We start from the raw sequence: 14557 nt of genomic DNA, 5'->3' as shown, positions 1-14557 counted from the left end.
AGCCGAATTTTACCTATTCGCTGAACTAGCTTACAGAAAGGAAAAGTGCAGACAAACACATTTACATAGTCCATAGCTAACATATACATATAAATCACAAGGAGGAAAGGCTACACATTCACAATATAAGGCTTCAAGCTCAAGCAACACTACCAAAGAAGTTACTAGCAGTATCTTGATACTGTGAGCCAAGTGATGCACAAAAGGTATTCATCAAAAGCTCCTCATATCCACATGATTTCTGTCACACCTTTGATGGTCAAAAATATATGTATGTATATTAACAATACAAAGAAGACACAAAATTGACTAATTCATCTAAGCCAAAATAAGATATTCAGTTAATGAGTCCTCCCAAAGAATATTGTATCATGTTCGTTAAATAAGGGGAAACATGGCAGCAGATTATGGTTTCTTCCCATTTGTCCTAGTCATGATGGACAGAGTAACCTAGTACCTGTTGCTGGTGGGAGATGATGGTATTCCATGGAATTAGTCGCAGTGTGCGAAAGCTGGCCCGGACACCACGTTATCAACGACAAGAATAACAGGGCAGCAGATTATTTAGGTGTATTGGAAAACTTTAAGCCGCCTTAGAGAAAATGTAACCACATGAAATGTTTGTCATTTGTACGTAAAATTTAATATAACACAACCACTTATGGTACAATCAATTACTGTGTTAAGAAAGAAAATATAACCGTGAAGTGGTGAAGTAGGGTATTTATGCTTCATATACCATGTTAGGCAGCAGACAAGTTCCTAACGTATTATTGAGCCTTTGATCACAACTGGAAACAAATATCTAATACTAACAATAAGCAAAATGCGAACACTTATCATTAAATGCCATATGTAGTGTAACACTTGAGATCCAATAGAAACAAGTAACTCATAATGTATATCTGGTAGAACATTAGATACAGCAGAAACATTTCTAGAATGCAGAAATATGATCGCAAGGACATCAATATCAACTAAAGTGTTACAACAGCTACCGCTACAATATGTTAGAGGCTAAAAAGAAGGAATTTTTTTTTGCTTTACTAGCTTCATTACAAAGTTAGAACGGGTAGATCCCTCTTGAAGTGCTGGTTGTGGCGCAGAAAAGGCATTATATGTTCTTACTTGACCATCCACCTTAGTTTGCATCAATTTCAAGAGATCAGCAAATAAACTATTCTTTTCGTATCTTAGTTTCTGCAGCTACAGAAATTAGATTAGGATTTTTTATCAGCAACAATACACTTCCAGGACAATGAAGATCAGTGTATGACCACCAGATATCCGTTACACGCCAATAATTTATTAAAAAGTTCGACTCATACTATATCGCCACTCTAACTGCCAGATAAAATGTTCTATGGCCTGAAAATTCTTAGAAGTAGTTTGCTTTTTGCCATAGTAAAATTTTTGCAATCGACCAAAAAGGGGTAATAAAGAAGATGTAAGAGTCAGCAGTCACTCCTACATCGTCTACACCCACTTCTAGGAAAAAAACTGGTTTTGCCGTCAATTCATCTATTAAAAACACATCGGCACACCAAAAGATACGTTACAATACTTACCAACACAAAAAGAAAAAGAGAATCCCGTTATTTGTACTACTTTTCAAGAAAAGTATGATCAAAACGACAATTTTATCATGTATTATGTCTTAAAGCTCCTTTCTGAATAAGAAGCTACAATCAGAAATGACCTAGCTCTAAGAACTTTAGAGCAATTTATGAAACTTTTTACCTATAAATCTACCAAATCTAAACAAGTAGTAAGAAAAAGGCCTAAAGGGTTTAACTGGAATTCCTAGTTTGCATTCCACCAAATGAGATTTCTGACGAACAATCCAGTGTTCAACCCTGTACAAATAATTAACTATTGTAAGCATACAAAAAGTTATCAAACAGTAGAGTTGCGGCAACTTGTATAGAATCAAGAATCTAACCTCCTTTTTGTGTCTACAGCTATTTTTCACCAGGAGCAACATGATGATAAGAACCAAATTTATTTCCAGACCAGTCCCGCGGTTGCCCCATATTATACTGATGATGAAACCCATGTCCTGACATTCCCATCATAGGCATTGGCACCATTTGCGGCGGATACATCATTGGCATAGGCATAGGCATTGGCATATGTCCATTACTACTATGACCATTACCACTGTGTCCATTACCACCGGACTGCTGCAAACTCTGTGGCACAGGCGTGGAAGCGAACAAATGATCAGACGACGAAGGACCCTCATTCGATAACCCTTGCATTCTCTTCAAATACAACCTATACTTCTGTAAATGACTAGCAACATTTTCCCTTGTTAGTCCTTCCACATTCATCAGCTGCATAATCGTCTTCGGCACAGCATTTTTAATCCCTAAATGCGCCACAACATCCACAAATCGCTTATGCAGCTGTGGCGTCCAGACTAACCGCGGTCGCTTCTGCATCTTAGCTGAATTATCATCTCCACAATTCTCATTCCTCAATGCCGAATCAGCCTCTTCAGTAACCATCTCCGGGTCAATTCTCCGTGTCTTCCTCGACTCGGATCCATCTCTTGTCAGATCCACCTCATCATTCTCATGATTTCTATCTCCATTCCTTCCTTCATTAAAATTATACTTCTCCGACAACAAATGTAACTGTCCTGCACGGAGAGACGAAAAAGCACTCTCCGAAGCACGATTCACATCCGTCATCGTCTTCACCGGCTCCGGCGTAATTCTAAACGCCGACGCTAGCTCCGGCGGGATTAAAGCCTGAGATAACGGCGTCAGATCGTCAAAACTCGGAAGTCCATCTTCCCACTCGACAACACGATTATCATCTCCGGCGAAACCATCACCATCCATAATTGTCACTTCTTCACCCATAGAGAACCTTCTCGAATCCCAATTTTATTTTATTTTAATTTATTTTTTTCGAGTTAAATCCAATCTTCCGTGATATCAGTAGAGGATTGGATCAGAGTAACAGGATTTTCCGGTGAGTTCACCGGCGGGAAGAAATTGGGGGTGAGGGGGTGGGGTATGTGGCGGTGGAAAATGAGGAATATAGTATTAAATAAAGGGGGAAAAGTGTGAGAAAAAGTGCAATATCTGATTCTAAATTGGCCCAGCAATCGCCAGCGTGGATGATTTAGCTAGATATTTTTCCATCTTTCTTACTAGAATCTTATAAATATCTATTTCTTTTTCTCAACTTTACTTTATTTTTTTCTTTTTTGGTTGAAAAGATGCTTATATTAAATGTTTTTTTTTTTTTAAATCGTTATTTTGAAATTCTAAAATCATAAAATTGAAATTGTGATTTTGCTTCTATAATTATATAAGTATAAGAATGTGTTATTGTTTTTTTAAAAAGAACTAATGAATAAAAATGTCAGAAATGAAATCAAAGAAGTACTAATTATTTGACAAAATGTATCTTAATTATTTTACTTTATTAAATTTTGTGTTAAAGTTAAAATTAGAAAAATATATTAAAATTGTGTGAGCAGTAAGTGTTCTCAATTCTTTTATTTTTACTTATTTATTATTTTTTAAAATTACTTATATATTAATTAATATAGATATTATAATAAAATATTTATTTTTTAGGAGATATGTTAAATTTAAAATAGACAAAGAAAAGTGAACAGAAAAAGTAATAAATATCTAAATCTCTTTCTCACTTTTTACTGATGAACTTTCCAACTGGAATGTGTCAGGTGTCTATTTATAGATTTTTTGTCCTTTTCTTTTGGTACTTTTTGCAAGAATCAGTAACTAATTGTCCTAAATACACAATCTTATTTATGAATTCCTACTTAATTTTCTCAAAGAAAATAGAACTGAGTAGGCATTTCAATATTGAATTAGGAGTTCAAATTTGAAGTTTTAACTTGAAATAAGTAATTATTTATTTTATTTTTAATTTAATTTTAATTTCATATTATAATTTGAAATCTCAATTTCTTCAAAAAGTGGAATATTCCATTTTATTTTATTTTTAAATGTTAAACTCGGTCCATATAAATTTCTATTTGCAAAAAAAAGACTCACTTTTAGTTTTTGAAAGAAACGTCGCAGTTGATGTGAAGAAATTGTTTTTACCAAGTGGGCGGATTATAATTTTTAAAAATAGTTAGTTATTGCAATTGTTGATTTATTGGATAAGTGGATTTTTGTAAAAGTATGTGTCTTAGAGATAATTTAGTACTTTATTTATGAACTATGTTTTGTTGATTTAGTTAGACTGTATACAAGTTTGGGAAGTTTTGATAGATAATGAATTTTTTATGTTTATGAGAAAAAATACAAACTTAAAATATTCAAATTTCATCTTCAAACAAAATTCAACTTTGAATTCACCCATTTTCATATCAATCATTTGAAATAATGTTAAATAGGGCCCCAAGTACTCTATACTCCCTCCCATGTGAAATACGATTCTATTTGAATTTACGTGATATAATTTAATTGAACATAAATTTAAGTAATAAAAATAAACGTTTCAATGAAGTGAATGTCATGGACAATGAGACCAGCTTTGCCATGGAATTTGGAGGTACAATGGAGTGTGAACACACTTGTTGCTATAGTCTACGAGTTTTGGATGGAACAACCTATAAATTTAATGAATTTTTGTAATTTGAAAAAGAATAGGAATATGATGTAATTAAATCTTAACATTATAAGATCTATGTAATTTTTACCATTAAAATACCCATGAGTTTGACACAAAATTTTCATTTTTATAATGAATTACTCTCACTTGAATCGAAACCTTTATGTGTAGGTAGGCTTTTATTAAATCTAATTGCCTACCTATCAGAATAATTATTCAAAAACCATCACACGAAATTTGAATAAAAACTACTAATAACACAATTATCAGTTATTACAATTTATAAAAGATAATAGCAAAAATAGAAGACATACAAAATTCAAAGATTGCATGTACAAATTTTCAATCAAACTTAAACTTGTGACTCTTGAAAAATGAAAAAACCCACATAAATTGAGGCAGAAGTAGTAGTAGTTATGATAACAAAGGAAATTAATGATAATGGCATTGTGAATAGAGTGATAGGTGAAAATTATTCATACAAAAATATTTCTTATTGATATTTAAGATTTTGTTCTGAGATATTAATAATTAAAATCTACTCCGACAAATAAGTGCATAAATCATAATATAAAGCATATAAAACTAATGACCCAAGAGCAAATATATAATATGAAAGCTTAAATCAATCAACAAAAACAACAAACAGCGACACATATCCCTTCCACACTTAATCAGAAGTCTCAGATTCAAGTCCCGAGTATGAAAAAGAATCTTACTAAGATCCCCTTCTACAGATCATATGCAGCAAATTCAGATTAGTCGGGGCTCCAATGCATACACCAGACATGCATGGGAAAACAAATAAAATCATGATTCCACGTCACCAAATGGACAAACATAAGCAAATCCAATTGCATATTAAAGAGTATCAAATAAATCCACATAAAATGATAAAAGAGTAGAAAACTGAGGATCTGAGATGAAGGAAAATATACTTGGCCATAAAAGAAAAATTGTCAAATACCATACAATAAAATTCTGACCTTACCCTAAAACATCAACTCTCCAACAAAGGCAACATTTTGTACAGTCGCGTCGATGTAAAACTACCTCGCCTTTTTATCTTCCATTTTTTTACACCCTTTCGGAAACTCAACTTCCCTCTGCACAGCCATCTCGAATATTTGACATCTGAGCTTCAGCATACCTGATATTTATGTTTTTAACTACACAATGTACATCTCCTCTAGTACATGCAACAACTTTTATTTGCAAATAACAAAACACAGATGTGGAAGATAGGTAGCTCAAACTAGCCTCAGTTAGCTGTACAACTTTCTTTTCCTACAAGACTAAGCAGTACTTAGGGACTGCGCAGCAATCCTCCTTTCTGCAAAACAGCATAGAAAAATCATTTAGCAGATGTTCGGACAATATTCAGTTGAAGGCTGAAAAAAAAACAAGTTATTGAAGTCGAAGTTGGAGAACGAGTCTTTGCAAGTTGAATTGTATCTGGACATGAATCACTTGGAAAAAAGGTTGGGAGATTTATAAGTGAAACAAATTTTTCAATAGTGTGCATGTAAAGTCATGGCCAAACACCATATAGTAAGTACTAAAAGCACAAATGGATTCAGTGCTCTAGACAAGTACAAACAGAAAAAGAGCTCACCCCCAGCAGCAACTAGCTTTTCAACACGGGCGACAATATGCTTTCCGTAAGTGTATTTCTTCAGAGCATTCAAGTGAACTTTTATTCTCGACATGATCAGCTCGCGTTGCTGATCACTACAAGTTTCCAGAACTTTCTGTACTACATAATTTGCAAACTGATCTTTCATCATAGCCTGGACAAAAACAAGAAAGATGTGAAAAAACAATGCACAACTCAACGAGATGATTTCAATTAGAGAAAAGAGAAGAGAAAGAAGACTATTTAAAAGTTTATATGTTACAGCTGCTATCAAAATCACAACCATAGATACATGAGGTAGTACTTCTTAAGATAAACTCTATTCCCAAAGATGCAAAAGTTAAAGCATAGATATTGTTGAGATCCAATAATTATATAGAAAACTCGGGGTATCTTGACATAGAAAACACTCCGGGCGAACCACCACCACCCACCCCACACCACACCACTTGTTCCATCTTTTTTTGATCCAAAATCAAGTATTAATTGGTCACAAGACTTTAAAAAATTTCTTTAAAGGGGACCAAACATGTCAAGATGTCAAAAAGCACGAGCAAAATACAAAGGTCAGAAGAGCCAGTTACCCTCTGCCGCCAACCATGATATGTCTGGAATGGTGAACAAATTAACACCTAAAAACTTACGCAACATCACCATGCGCCATAGTTTCTAATGTCTTTTAGCAACATGTCAAGGGTAAGTCCAATGCTCATCCAGCAAGTGTTAAGAGAAGTTTAGAAATTATAGCTAACACCTATCATTTCTTGTGCTTAATTTCGAATTCAACATAATCCCATTATTTTGGTTTGAAATAAAGCAATAGAGTTCAAGATCTTATCTTCAATTTGGCAACGGTTGGTTTACAGATTTTTCTGGGTTAATTTTGGAGGTAGGAAACCAAATAATAGAAGAATCAGGATTGATGAATGATCGTTTGGTAACTTCATCTTCAACCACTTCTTGCTTTTCAAAAACATGTGCCACAAAATATCGGGTATAAGCTATGACTTGTGATCATACCATCTAGGCTACCTATCTTTTCTTCCAAGTTCAACCTTTTTAAGAGACTGATATCCCATTCAAGCTAAGTCCTAAAAATAAAACAGCTGGCTGCCTTAGCGATTAATCTGAGACTGCAACGCCATGCGTCTCAACAGGAACAAGAACAGGAACATAAACAGAGGTAGTGAACTTGATAGGGTACGTATGTCAATAGAGGCCCACCAAAAGATAACAATCATTAGTTCAGCAATCTCTAGGTTCAAACATCCTATCCAGAAGCTTCAAAATATCCTCAACCAAGCTTGCTACCTCAGGATTTGGAAATCCAGGCAGGTGCATACAAGAGTTTAAAAGTTCAACAAATGCACAACATAGGTGGTTTATACTCCATCCTGACACAACAACAACATCATACCTAGTGTAACTGGGTCTGCGGAGGGTGATGTGTAAGCAATCTTACCCCTATCTTGTGAAGGTAGAGAGGTTGCTTCCAATAAAAAAATTAAAGTTTCCATATACGTAATCTTGAAGCAGTACTGAATATTATGAACCCAGTAGCCATATGCAAATCAAAATCCTGCTTAAATGGTAAAATATTGAATAAAATTTAGACAAACCTGAAGAGGCTCATTTTCATCAGTTGTGCCAAGCATCTCATTCACCAATAGCTGTCGTTCACTGGAATTACAGAAAGTTAAACACTTCTCAACAACGTTAGAGGCAAACTTCTGCTGGCTCATTTGCACGATCTTCCCAGCCAGTTCCTTAATTATAGTAGAGCGCTCATCCGGCTTCCCGTGCTCCAATACATGCTGGAAGTATTGCATTTAAAACAACAGAGGGATGAATAAGTACAAGGGGAAAAAAGGTCGAATTGTACCTCAGTAAAGCGATGCAAGACATCTTTGCTACATTTTTACAAGAAGCAAACTTTTAACCGACTAAAAGAGCGCTTTCATTCACTAATACTCTAGTAAAACAAAATCAAAGGCAGCAAATAAGAACTCAAGAAGGGCTTCTGTCTTATAAAAGAGGGGAATACCATTACTTAATAACTTTTTCTTCCAGCCAGAACAGGTACTAGGTTCCCCATTTAGCATCCTGTTAAAGGTGGCAGCATATATTGGTAACCCTAGAGAACCACGTGAATGTGTATGTGCGTGCATATGGTTGAACCTTTTGTAAATAGTTTTTTCAATTTTCGAACTTCTAGTTTTCAAAGAAGTAAAAAATATTTAAACAACTTAGCAAACAACTAAAGTTGCAAAACTGACAAAGCTTTTTGCAAAAGATTGCACTTCACCAACCAAACATCTTCACAGTAAAAACTAATGACCTCAATTTTTGGTACAAAAGCGATGAGGTAAGTATTTTTCTATAGATTATAAAAAAGGCAAGACAGAGCCATCAATCAATGGAATGAAATGTGCGATATTGCATATTTAAAAATAAGCAAAGTATATGCTCATAACAGAACTTCTTGCATCTGCTGGGAGGGTTAGATGTTTAGGGAGTTTTGTTTTTCCCTGTAATGTTTTTGTACATCTTGGTACTTTATTACAGTAATAAACTTTTACCTTATCAAAATAAAATCAGGAATTGCCAACTCAGGTACATTTTATGCATTGCTCCATACTAGTCAAGAAGTGAGGATATTGTGTACAAAAAACAACTAATTCAAGAAAAAGAACTAAAAATAATTACTTCTAAATCCGATAGTCTACACTCCAGCAGCAGCAGCTTGCTGAGTAGTGAATATTCCATACCTGAACAACATAATTGCCATATTGATCTTGTGCCAACATGCTTACAGATCCAAGGATTTCTTCCATCACTTTACTTTGAGTTTCTGGATCGCCAGAGTGTTCCAATACTCTCTGAAAGATCAAGGAATATTAATAATATATCAAACTAAATTACTATGACAAATGGATAAGAAACATCACTGATCTACCTGTATTACTCGACAGCCATATGGATGAGTAGAGAGAGTAATAACTTGTCCAAAAAATGTTGAGACGATAAATTGGATATGAACTTCTGGTACACATTCAATACATTTCTGAATGACATGATTCCCATTCTGATCTCGTACACAGCGCATAACATGACCATCAAGCTCCTCAACCATTTTAATCTTCTGGTCCACGTCAACTACTTCTATTGCCTGCAGAGTCAACCATACCACAATTTTCATCTCAATATAACTCAAGTTATTGAGAAGATGCTGATAATCAACCCCGAGAGCCCACTGGTTGGTGCTAGATTTAGTGTATCAGAATAGAAACCAAAACAAAAGATTAATCTAGCAGATAACACTTGAGCATTTCTAGATTCACTTTGGTATACCTTTTGTATCACGCGACAACCATACATTTGAAGGCTCAGTGTTAGAACATGCCCAAAGAGTATGCTAGCCAATTCTCTCCTCTGAGATGCCATTCCATGTTCAAAAAACTGCACGAGAAATAGATACATTATAATCCATTTAAAGAGAAACAAGGCAGACTTGGAAATCATGCACCTCAACATCAATATATACTCCATAGAACAACCAAAGTTAGACATACCTTCTGGATTACGTAATTCCCAAAGACATCAGTCATCAAAGTAAGAGCTTGGGGAAAAATTTCCTGGAAAACCATGTTTTTCTCCTCAGTGGTTGCAGTTTCAAGTTTTTGCTGAATGAATCGGCTCCCATACTGGTCAGCACTGATCACAGATGACATATATATAGTTTAAGAAGTGAGGCTAGTTTAAGTAGGTAAAGACCTAGTAGAACGAAATTTCCGATACATACCTGAACTCAACAACGTGACCTGCAATTTCTGAAAGTTCAAAACACTTGGCCTTGTTGCTTTTGAACTCTTCCAGTAGGGAGGACGCGACGCTGTTCTCCATGTTATCCAAGTGATATGGTCCCATGACACCTCCAGCTATGTTTCTCATTCTACCAGGAAATCTCATATTATAATCACTATGCCTCATAGGACTACCAGGTCCTACTGGAGAGACTGGACTTGCTAAAGGACTCCCAGGATATGATAAACCAACTCCAAATGCAGGATTTCCATAATAGCCATGATGACCTGAACTGCTAGTTTTGCTATTCAATGGAACCCCATATTGAGATTTCTGAGGTAGCACATTACTGAGATAAGCTTTCTGAAGCAAGTCCACATATGAATTACCCATATAGTTCCTGTCCAAGGAAGGATCATTAAGAGCAGCAACCTGCGCAGCATATTCAGCTGACAAGTACTGAAGATACATAGGATCCACGTATGATGCTGGCAGAGCATTTCCTCCCATTTGATTTCCCATTCTGCTGAGAGTCTGCTCTGAGGTTGCAGCGCCTAAATTAGATCCCCCCAACATTCGAGAGTCCAATCCAGGTACAGCCATCGCTGATGCTGCAGCAGCATTTCCAAATAAAGGTGGCAAATTATAGTTGCCAAGATGGCTTGACATTGGACTGAGAGGGTGACCACTTAATCCATAATTAGAAAAGGATGAATTTGGACTATCCAAATGGGGATACTGAGACAGTACGCCACCTCCACCATTCAATCCCGACGTTGGGGATCCTTTGAGGTATGAACTACCGGAGCCAGTAACAGCAACAGAATATGGTACTTTTGCAGACTGAGCAGTAGAAGCCATATTAAACTGGGGGGATTCGGATTGTTTCAAGAAATCATGCTGCTTCGTATTATTCTGCCCACCTGCAAGATTGTGAGGATCGTATTAAAACCAATATCATGTTCAATCCAAGAAATGATCTCAACTAACGTACCATTAGATATATTCATGCCAGATAAAGCAGCAACAAGCTCTGCAGACTCGGTTCTGTGAGACGACACACCATTAAACGGATTTGGACTATTAACACTTCTCTTCTCTGAATTGACTACCCTGCCTCCACCAATAGGTGTGAGGGAAGGGCTAGGAGCTCTCGCAATGTGTTGGGGATCAGGAGTGGTACTTCTTGATAAGGAAGCCCCCAAAGCAGCAGCATATGAATAGGAAGTAGGAACCTCATCATGTTGAGCAGCAGATGGGATTTGTGTGCTTGATGCAGACCTTATTGGCTTTGAAGAAGAAACCTCGTGACGAAGATGAGAAAGCTCAGCTTCTGCTGAACCTATTATATCACCATTTCCGTCAAAAGCATTTCGGCTAGCTGGACGTGAAGGGTGACCAGGAGCAGGAGACACGCGGCTAAAGTCATCCTGGATAAAACATGGTTTAAAACCCATCAGATGATTGTGTAAAATTATCTTTTTGAGATTAAACATAAGGGAAATTTCCCATTAGTCGAAATAATAACAAATATCGTCACTCAACTTTTACATGTAAGGGGAAAAAAATTAACTTTACAAAAACAAATGTATGTTGATTGAAACTCAAAAATTCTGTAACCCAAAAAAAATGAAAATGGTAAAAAGAAACGAGATTGACAACACGACAACACATATAACTCAGATGCCAGACAGCAGACAGATCCATTTCACTTAAGAAGATTAAAATTTGTAAGGTTCAGAAAATCATCCAAAACGACCCTTTATAGAGTACAGCAATTCCATTCAGCTGGAAACACATATAATATAAAGAGAAACTATAGATCACAGGAGATGGGAGAAGGATGGAGCACAACATCCACCAACCAGAAAAGCAGATTTGAAATGTCGGACCAGAGATCAAACATGGCTTAGTGTACTCGAAGGGGTAAGAAATGAACAGAAGGCATTTTCATACCACTAAACAAAGAAATGCAACAACATTTCTAGAATATTATTAATTGTTACATAATTTTGCTCTTACCACGCGAATGCTAAAAACCAATATCATATAGGAACCATATATACACACAAACATACCAATATCAGGATCTTGTATTCCTTCTCAAAACATCAGGATCTTGTATTGCTTAATGAACTAATGGTCATTTTCAAATCCAGAAAACAAGAAAGGCAACATTCTTCCAGTTGACAAGAGATGCTTGCTTTTATTGGAGCACAAGCGCACCATTATTAGGGTCTTAATCATTTATGGGCTAAAGGGTGTTTTGTACCCAGTGAACAAGAAACACAACATTGTAAGAGATGGTTGCTCTTATTGGAGTATATGCACAGCCCACGTTTCCTCAAAGCCAATCCCGCACTTGATATGATTACTTGTTACACTCAAAACAACAACAAAAACATATCAAATGTAATCCCACAAGTAGGGACTGGGGAGGGTAGAGCGTACGCAAACCTTACCCCTACCTCATAGAGATAATTGTTACACTATTTTGCTCTTATCATGTGAATGCAAAATAAGTCTCATATCTGGAACAAAAAGTATCCATTCATCCAGATGGTCAGTTAATTTTAACTTTGAAGGAGCCTCCTTTAATTATAATGTTAAAATGTTGGCCTTGAAGATGTAGAACTGCCCCAAACCTAGTCAACTTAAGAAAGATGATTGACAGAAGAGTTTCATGTCTACCAAGACATCTTGCAAACAAAGTGGTTTAACAAAGAGTATCACAGACGAAAAGAATGATTTCGAACACACAAATTTTAAGCAACTTTAACGATAGGAGACCTTCCACGAATGATTCAAAATATTATCATGAAAGGCTTGTGCTGCCAATTGTTACCATTCAATAGAACCAGTTTAGATGAACATGAATCAACTATCATGTAGAATTCATGCCACACAATAACAAAAAATTCCACAAACTAAAAATACCAAGTCCAGATAAAACAGCTCAGGGAAGCTTGTTGAGAGTAGTTTCCTTCTGAGTTGAAACATTCTGGTTGAGAAGTAACATAAATGAGATAAATTCATGAAGCATTAATACCAAATGTTAATTATTGCACTTTCCAAGCGTTTAATAGGTAAATTTGGGATCTAACAACCATTAGCCAAAGTTGAAATTGTAAAAGATGCACTAGATAAAGTTTCAAGTATGCACCTGGAACATTTCAGCAATGCTCTTCTTCTTACTACCTAATCCTAGTCCTGGCAAACCAATCAGCCCATCACCACCCCATTCCACTGAACCCTGCAATTTATCAGTCTCATTCTCGCTCTCTGCTTTTTTCGAGTTAAATCCCGGAGGCATCGGAAAAGGTGACCTCCCACCATTACCATTATCATTCTTGTTTACCTTCCTCCTATCACCAATAGCAGAGCTCCCTCCTTGCAACCTCTGTGAAAAACGCCAATCTTCTTTGGACAACAGTGGTGGAGGCAACCTAGGATTAAGATTTACGTTCGAGTAATAGTAAGATAAGTAAGCAGGATCAGACCTTAGCTCCTCCTCAGACATGAAACCACTATTATTGAACAATCCACCCACTGCATTCAATGAACCCTCAACAGTAGGTGGAGCTGACCCACTTCTATACATATTCAGCTCCTTTTCACGATCATCAGCTTCTTGTCGTCGCTGGTCACGAAGTAACATCCCAATCTCTGTCTCAAACTCATCTCCAAACGAATTTTCATTGTTTCCCATCATTGGTCTCCTACCTAATTCAGATACCATATTCACAAACTTAACACAACCAATAACACACGCATCCCACAATCCTTCACAACCCAATGAAGTTATCAAAATCAAGACTTTGGTAAACCTTAGAATCTACAAACCCCAAGAAGACAACCTCACAATCCAATATTTGATCAACTAAAATTCCAAGAAAGCTCTTTTCTCAACATCCCCTAATCAAACACCAATTACACAGTCAGTCCACAACAAATATAATCACTACCCACAATCCTTAACAACCCAAGAAAGCTATCAAAAATCAAAACTTTTATCATATAAACCTATAAAAACCTACAAACCCCACGTATACAACCTCAAAATAAAATCTTTCAGCTCATAAAAACCAAACCTTTGATCAAATTAAATTCCAAGAAACCTCTTTCCTCAACATCCAGCCTCCAAGACCTCCATGATCAAACACCAAATTACAGTCAGTCCACAACAAAATATAATCAACACCCACAAACCCTACCAACACAAGATAAAAACCCAAAACTTTTTTTCACATATAAACCTCAAAACTACAAAACCCACATGAAAACATAAAGATTTAAGCTCATAAAAAGCCAATCTTTGATTACAAAACTTCAAGAAAGTGTCTTTTTCTCAAGAAAGTGTCTTTTTCTGAACAAAGAGTGAGCAAATGTGAGAGATGATGAAGGTTTAAATGGGAGAAAAGAGAGAAAAAAAAATCTGGCGGCGAATCAATCCTGTTTTAGGGTTTTGTTTTTGAAGTACTGTTAGGGAAGAGCTGATTAAATGCAAAAAAA

General features: G+C 36.0%; 2 protein-coding genes across 2 annotated transcripts; both read right to left on the bottom strand.

The window, feature by feature from the left end:
- Window positions 1-818: 818 nt before the first annotated feature.
- LOC102588078 (transcription factor LUX) lies at window positions 819-3047 on the bottom strand. Its single transcript, XM_006358639.2, has 2 exons — window positions 1943-3047; window positions 819-1856 (listed from the first exon to the last, which is right to left on the bottom strand). Exon 1 carries the CDS (start codon window positions 2868-2870, stop codon window positions 1962-1964), a length of 909 nt encoding a protein of 302 aa, XP_006358701.1. The 5' UTR covers window positions 2871-3047; the 3' UTR covers window positions 819-1856; window positions 1943-1961.
- A 2476-nt stretch (window positions 3048-5523) lies between these two features.
- LOC102587757 (pumilio homolog 2-like) lies at window positions 5524-14557 on the bottom strand. Its single transcript, XM_015314073.1, has 10 exons — window positions 13209-14557; window positions 11040-11475; window positions 10044-10968; window positions 9814-9955; window positions 9593-9700; window positions 9198-9410; window positions 9010-9120; window positions 7861-8055; window positions 6221-6395; window positions 5524-5938 (listed from the first exon to the last, which is right to left on the bottom strand). Exons 1-10 carry the CDS (start codon window positions 13782-13784, stop codon window positions 5901-5903), a joined length of 2919 nt encoding a protein of 972 aa, XP_015169559.1. The 5' UTR covers window positions 13785-14557; the 3' UTR covers window positions 5524-5900.

The sequence above is a fragment of the Solanum tuberosum genome, unplaced genomic scaffold (genome assembly GCF_000226075.1).
Source record: "Solanum tuberosum cultivar DM 1-3 516 R44 unplaced genomic scaffold, SolTub_3.0 scf00266, whole genome shotgun sequence".
Classification (NCBI taxonomy): Eukaryota; Viridiplantae; Streptophyta; class Magnoliopsida; order Solanales; family Solanaceae; genus Solanum; species Solanum tuberosum.
This window is presented reverse-complemented; position numbering and strand designations above follow the sequence as displayed.